The following is a 7,500-nucleotide window of genomic DNA, read 5'->3' on the forward strand; positions in this document are numbered from 1 at the left end:
TATTTTCGCAAAATAAGCATGTTAAAAATTCGAAATATGTTGGAATATGTTAGTTTGATGAACATCCAATGGACTGTTGAGTTTTGAACACTAATGTTAGAAAATATTTCACGAAGCTATCTGACGATGTTCATATGAAATCTGCCGAGTGCTTCAAAAGAGTCTGCCAATCAAATATGCATCTGATCTGGGTAGTTAATCTAATTTTATTTTCGATTTTGGCTTCTAAGGATTATAAAAAGAAGATATGTGAGGTAAAATTATTAAAAACTAGCCGCGCATCATCTGTCCCTTCACAGCAGCTGTCATTTCTCTCTAAACCCAAACTTGACGTCAGAATCAGCACTGAGCACAATCGGTGATTGTTGTAAAGTGCAGTGTCTGCTGTTTCTAAATTGCGGGACGTTGTTGGTGGTAAAAACAGCTACTAAAAGCACAATGATCCGCGCAAGAGACGTCGCCCCGGTTCCCATGGAGGCGCGCGTTCGCCGGAAACGGATTGCAACTAGACAAGCAAACTATACTTTGGGTTTTGTGTGCGCTTCTAAACGATCAAATACACACAAATATATGGCAAAATAACCGGTTTAGAGATTCACTTAAACACAGTTGATGTCTTAAATGGGAGTTAACATTTGGGAGAAAACCCAGCTGGAACCGGCATTTTCTGAATGAAAATAGTAGTAGTAGATACGTCGACGTTGCGCGTGACGTAGTGAGGTTTGCCGCGCTAATTTGCATATAGTGGTGTCCCATTTCATAGGGAAAGATCTTCAACTCCACTTCCCTCGTTGAGGGGACTTTACTTTCGAGGGCACTCAAAACCAAGTGGAAGTTTTAAGGGGGGAGAAATGGGACAGGGCCATAGTCTTACCAAGTCCGGTCGGAAGCGCGTCATGTGGAAGGGTCCCGTGGTAGATCCTACCCGAAGGTTAGGAGTTACTACAAACATGAAGGGAGACGCGGTTTACATGGGGAAACCCTTTTGTGGAAAATACATCACACAGGGTTATCAACGGGATAACCAACGCGTCTGGAGCACCTACCCCAGTACAGGACTTCAATGACACCCGTGCTGTGCCGGCGGCGAGTTTCTCCGAAAACTCACCAGCCACAGGGCTAAGGAAGAAGCCAGTCGTTGAGATGGTTGAGATTGCGGATGCCCACTTCCCTTAACGGGGCAAAGGCTGCCTCTGCGACCTTCGTGAAGGTGCGAAGTGACCGGGACAGACTGAAGGGGAGGACCTTGCCCGGCCCTCGAAAGTAAACCACAGGAAGGGTGTGTGTCGAGGTAAACCCGATACATGGAAGTATGCGTCCTTCAGGTCTACCGCGGCGAACCAATCTTGATTCCGGACGCTTGCTAAAATGCGTATTTGCGTCATCATCTTGAACGGGAGTCTGTGCAAAGCCCTGTTCAGAACTCGCAGGTCCAAGATTGGCCGCAACCTGCCGCCTTTTTTGGGTACGATGAAGTAGGGACTGTAAAAACTCCTTCTCAGCTGGAGGAACACGCTCTACTCCTTCTGTTGGAGGGAGGCGATCTCCGCGCACAAGGTAGCGGCGTTCTCGGCTTTCACCACAGTGAAGCGGGCGACTGGCCGTGAGTGTCGGCTTTCTTCGGGAGGCTCTACTGGGGCGGACTGTGACTGAGCCAGTGTTGCTTCCGCAGGGTCAGGATGTGTTGTATGATCCCGTCTTCTTTTTTACTGCCGAGGATTGCTGGGCGAAATCCTCTGTCACCGAATAGGCCAACCTGGGAGACGGGCATCAAGGAATCGTGCCTTGTCAGCCTCCCTTGACTCGACCAGGTTGAGCCAAATGTGGTGCTCCTGGACCACCCGAGTGGAGACCGCCTGCCCGAGAGACCACTCCGTGATCTTCGTCGCCCGGAGGGCAAGATCGGTCGCCGAGTGCAGGTCCTGCATCAATCTCGGGTCAGAACTACCCTCATGCAGTTCTTTGAGCGCCTCGGCTTGGTGCACTTGCAGGAGAGTCGCGGCATGCAGGGCGGAGGCGGCCTGTCCAGTTGAATGCACTAATAATAAAACCAGTAATAAATAGCAATAAACCCGCATTTGTGTGTGTGTGTTTTTGTGTGTATGTGTTTGTGTTTTTGTGTATTTTTGTGTGTATGTGTGTATGTTTGTATGTGTGTGTGTGTCTGTCTCGGTGTGTGTGTGTGTGTGTGTGTCTGTCTCGGTGTGTGTGCGTGTGTACATGTGTGTATGTATGTGTTTGCGTGCGCATGTCTATGCGTGTGTGTATGTACATGTGTGCGCGTGTGTATGTATGTGTGTACGTGTGTGTGCGTGTGTGTGTGGGTACGTGTGTGTGTGTGCGTGTGTATGTACGTGCGTGTGTGTGAGTGTCTGTGTGTGTTTGCGTGTGTGTGTGTGCATGTGTGTGTATGTATGTGTGCGCGTGCTTGCATGCGTGTGTGTGTGTTTGTGTTTCAGGTTCTGTTCATCGCTGACGAGGTTCAGACGGGTTTGGCTCGTACAGGTCGTCGTCTGGCTGTCGATCATGAAGCTGTGAGACCTGATATAGTGGTGCTGGGAAAAGCTCTGTCAGGAGGCGTGTATCCTGTGAGTACACACACACACACACACACACACACACACACACACACGTCAAATTTACCATAACCCCCCACAACCTCCACACAAACCTGTTGACATGATCAGATTTAATGCAAAACATGATTTGGCAGATTTTTTTAGTCCCTTTTAAATAGAGAGAACGGATCACAAGTCGCTGTTCAACAGCTGTCACTGTATTACTGATATATATGTGTGTGTGTGTGTGTGTGTGTGTGTGTGTGTGTGTGTGTGTGTTTCAGGTGTCTGCTGTGTTGTGTGATGATGATGTGATGTTGACCATTAAACCAGGAGAACACGGATCAACATACGGAGGAAACCCTCTCGCCTGCAGAGTCTCTATCGCCGCCCTGGAGGTCAGTGTGTGCGTCTCCTCTGAAGTCACGATGAGTTCAAGCGTGTGCTGAATGAACTCTTGTTGTGTGTCGGGACTCTTCAGGTTCTGGAGGAGGAGAATCTGGCAGAGAACGCAGAGCGGATGGGTCAGATCCTCCGCGCGGAACTCGACAAACTGCCGCGAGAGGTGGTGAGCGCGGTGAGAGGGAAAGGACTCCTGAACGCCATCGTCATCAGAGAGACTGAAGGTGTGTGTCGCTGCTGTTCATGTAGATGATCAGACTGCCGCTCGCTGTGTCAAACGCTTGTTATCCTCTGACCTCAGATTATGACGCCTGGAAGGTGTGTCTGCGTCTCCGTGACAACGGGCTGCTGGCCAAGCCTACTCACGGTGACATCATCAGATTTGCCCCGCCCCTCGTGATAAAAGAGGACGAGGTCAGAGAGTGTGCGGACATCATCAGCAGAAGCATCATGTCGTTCTGAGACATGTTTGTGAAATTCTGTGACGTTTACTTTTTAATTTCTTCAAAGGAAAAATAATGAAGTCATATTTAAAACATATTTTAATGGTTGTTTTTCTATATATAATTTGATGCACTTGAATAGAAATAATCGAGTTTTGTCGCTGTAATGAGGATCGTGCACTAGCATGATTACACGAGCATCATGTGTGTGCTTCAATCCTGCTGCGTATATATGAAATGATATTTTAAAGACAGATCATTGAGAAGAGACTGAAGACATTCAGAGTTTGTGTCATGTTCTGCATTGTGTGTTTTACTCATTTAACAAACAATCTGTGAAACGATACATGAATGTTAAACAAGTGTGTGTGTGTGTGTCTGTGAGTGAGTTAGTGTGTCTGTGTGTGTGTGTGTGTGTGTGTGTGTGTGTGTGTGAGTGTGTGTAGTGTGTCTGTGTGTGTGTGTGTGTGTGTGTGTGTGTGTGTGTGTGTGTGAGTGAGTTAGTGTGTCTGTGTGTGTGTGTGTGTGTGTGTGTGTGTGTGTGTGTGTGTGTGTCTGTGAGTGAGTTAGAGTGTGTGTGTGTGTGTGTCTGTGAGTGAGTTAGTGTGTCTGTGTGTGTGTGTGTGTGTCTGTGAGTGAGTTAGAGTGTGTGTGTGTGTGTGTCTGTGAGTGAGTTAGAGTGTGTGGTTGTGTGTGGGTGTGTTTGCGCTTGTGTGTTAGTGTGTGTGTTGTGCGTGTGTGAGTGAGTTAGTGTGTATGTGTGTGTGTGCGTGTGTGTGTGTGTGTGTGTGTGAGTGTGTGAGTGAGTGTGTGTGTGTGTGTGTGTGTTTGCGCTTGTGTGTTAGTGTGTGTGCGCGTGTGAGTGAGTTAGTGTGTGTGTGTGTGTTAGAGTGTATATATATGTTTGTGTGAGTGAGTTAGTGTGTGTGTGTTTGCGCTTGTGTGTAGGGTGTGTGTGAGTGAGTTAGTGTGTATGTGTGTTAGAGTGTATATATATGTTTGTGTGTGTGTGTGTTTGCTCACACATCACTGATGATGTTTTACGTTTGTTGTCTAATAAATGTTCTCTTCGATATGTTTTCTAACAGTTTCTGTTTAAGATGTTTTTTTTTTAGACATTTTGATGTATGTAAACATTGATTGTGTCATTATTTACTTTGACATTTGTTCTTCATATGTTTGAGTGAGTAAAGTGATCTTGTGCTACACACTGACTGAGAGACGAGATCTTCTGAACATGATGCGTTCACTTTCATGATCGTTATTTACATTTGTAAATGTGTTTTTATATAAACAGCTGTGCTCAATACATCCTATCATGAACAAGATGATCATTCTATTAATGTATGCTTTAAACTCACAATGTCGACAATTTCTGGTACATTATCCAATTTAATAAGAAATCAGTTTCTTGCCGCATTATATCAACACAAAGCTCGATCTTTCAATGCATCAATCAAACTCACTCAGAATGATGACAGTTTCTGACATGGTTTTCCACGCATCACTGTTTAGCTTCTTTTGCATGCCACATGTTTACTATAGCTTCTTCCGTCTGCAGTGAGGGATTCACATGTGATAAATGTAAAGAATTAGTCCTGCTGATGGAGAAGGTTAATGAGTTAGAGACACACAGTTTGGTGACTCTAGAAAACATTGAAATAGAGTCTCCAGCCAACATTGTTAAATGCATTTTGGGGCTCGAGCATCTGATTTCAGATCAAATTTACATGTGATAAATGTACCGTCTTTCGGATGGGACGTTAAACCGAGGTCTTGACTCTCTGTGGTCATTAAAAATCCCTAGGGCACTTTCTCGGAAAGAGTAGGGGTTTAACCCCGGTGTCCTAGCCAAATTCCCCCATTGGCCCCTATCTATCATGGCCTCCTAATAATCTCCATCCCTGAATTGGCTACATCACTCTACCATCTCCTCTCCACCAATAGCTGGTGTGTGGTGGGCGTTCTGGCGCACTATGGCTGCCGTCGCATCATCCAGGTGGATGCTGCACACTGGTGGTGGTTGAGGAGATTCCCCTTATACTATGTAAAGCGCTTTGAGTTTGAGAAAAGCGCTATATAAATGTAAGTTGTTGTTGTTTAAGGAATTATTCAGGCTGACGGAGAAGGTTAATGAGTTAGAGACTCACATCCGAACGCTAGTAGAGGTCAGTGAGAAAGAGAAGCCGGTAGATTCTGTTTCAGATGTGGGCAGTACAGAGAGCAACACACACACTTTGGTTCCGGCTGTAGAGCCCCTGCAGCAGTGACATCGGGGTGACGTCTCAGCGGCATACTCGCTCAGCAAAGCGACACCACTCTCCCATTCCTGTTAGGATCACCAATCAATTCTCCCCCCCTCATTGTCTTGTATTCATTTCATGTGTTATTGTAGTTTAGCTTTTATTGAATAATTACAGATTAACATTGACATTAACCTGACTTCTAGTATTAAGAGAAAATCATTGAAATTGTTTGAAACTTACGAAGTAAGGTTAGCGTGCAGTTCTTCAGCGTTAGCAGGCAAGATCAAGTTAGCTAAAATGACACAGATGAATCTCACTATATTTCACATGCTTTGCAGTTCTGTAAGTTTACCTGTCCAATAAGAAAACCCCCAATTCAGGGTCTGTTTCGATCCCAAAAAACCCAATGAAGGTCCGTCAGGAATCAAACTCCCTGCCGATGTTCACTGTAGTTTTCGCTCAACCACGATCATGTTCCCGCTTCTCCAAACGGGATTCAGTCGGCTCTCGGGAGCACATAAACGTCACATCCTTTGGATTTTCCCGCTCCCTTTGCATGAAAATCAGCCTACAGGCTTTTATACACAACATAGGAAGTCCGGAAAGGGCTCATTTTTTAAGTTGTGTCACAAGCCGTTCACACATTGCCAAAAAAAGCCGAATATTACATGAAAATTGTTACATACTGCACCTTTAAAATCCACGTGAACCGGAAGTTGCAAACGACTTTTCTCCAGTGTTGTGACGTATTTCCGAGAGAAACGGAATACTAAATGAGGCAAAATAGTGGGCGTGGCTTTTTTTCCAACTAGCACCTGATTGGATCTAAAAAAGTAGGTGTTTCATTCAGAAATGGAGGCAGATCTTAACGCAAGTTTACAATCGGTTGTTGAGGATTACTCGCCGCCTGAAACAACGCCAGCAGTCCCCTTCCTGCAGCAGGAGGAGGAGGAAGATGAAGAAGAACAGGAACACACGGAGGATCATTTCGTCACGGGGGGAATCAGACCTTACATGTTTGAGCCGTTACATGCGGAGGGTTCGAATGGTAAAAAGTGTTCCGTGAGTGTCACAACCAAAAATGCACCTCCTCGCCATCTCTCCTTTCACACGCTGTCAATGCTCGCAAACACACAGGCAGCCTGTCTACTGACAGTTGGAGGGGCGTGTCAAACCTACGTCATCAGGCATGGTCCTCCAATGCAGAGGGGCGGGGCATTTTCAGATTTTGATTAAAGATTACGAAGCCAAAATTTTTTTTTGTGTGGATTGACTTGCATGGATGAATTGTTCACCACAAAACGAATAATTTAGGCAAACAAAGTAAGTATGGTAAATTTTTAATTCATGGGGTCTTTAAATAAACAAGTCATTGATATGTCATCCACTCAAACAAGTGTTTGTTAGGTTGGTAAATCACACTTCTACTGGTGTATTAGAAGTATTTAATCAGAGGATGACTGAATATTAATGCATGATTTATGTTTGTGTAGCGCTGATGTCTGAATGAAGCATGATTGACAGGTGAGCGGTGGCTCCTCCCCCTTCACTAGCCGACCAATGAGCGCGGATGGTGGCGCGTGCAGGTCTCGTGAGCGCTCATAACTGATTTTCTCCCGCGGAATAATGATGAAGCGCGTGAATTCTCCGGTATAATGAAGAAGTTTAATCGGGAATCTGACGGTAAGTAATCGATGGATTGATTTATGAACTGACTGATCTCGCAGCTGGATGTGAAGCACATTTATTGACAGAAGCGCGTGATTCCTCACTGTGACAGGAGTTTGTTTGAAACACGTGACTTTGAATGTGATTTTAATTTGTGTATCAGATCCAGATTCAGTATAAGTC

The 7,500-nt window shown here is 45.3% G+C and overlaps 1 protein-coding gene across 1 annotated transcript in view; it reads left to right on the plus strand.

Moving 5' to 3' along the window:
- Window positions 1-4,725, plus strand: part of LOC127627125 (ornithine aminotransferase, mitochondrial-like) — an 11,299-nt gene extending 6,574 nt beyond the window's left edge. Inside the window, exons 7-10 of the mRNA XM_052103377.1 lie at window positions 2,460-2,588; window positions 2,843-2,956; window positions 3,040-3,184; window positions 3,262-4,725. Of these exons, the coding sequence (XP_051959337.1) occupies window positions 2,460-2,588; window positions 2,843-2,956; window positions 3,040-3,184; window positions 3,262-3,422 (549 nt within the window). The 3' untranslated portion in view covers window positions 3,423-4,725. The remainder of the gene's footprint in view (window positions 1-2,459; window positions 2,589-2,842; window positions 2,957-3,039; window positions 3,185-3,261) is intronic.
- Window positions 4,726-7,500: the final 2,775 nt, after the last annotated feature.

Source organism: Xyrauchen texanus, chromosome 33, assembly GCF_025860055.1.
Source record: "Xyrauchen texanus isolate HMW12.3.18 chromosome 33, RBS_HiC_50CHRs, whole genome shotgun sequence".
Classification (NCBI taxonomy): Eukaryota; Metazoa; Chordata; class Actinopteri; order Cypriniformes; family Catostomidae; genus Xyrauchen; species Xyrauchen texanus.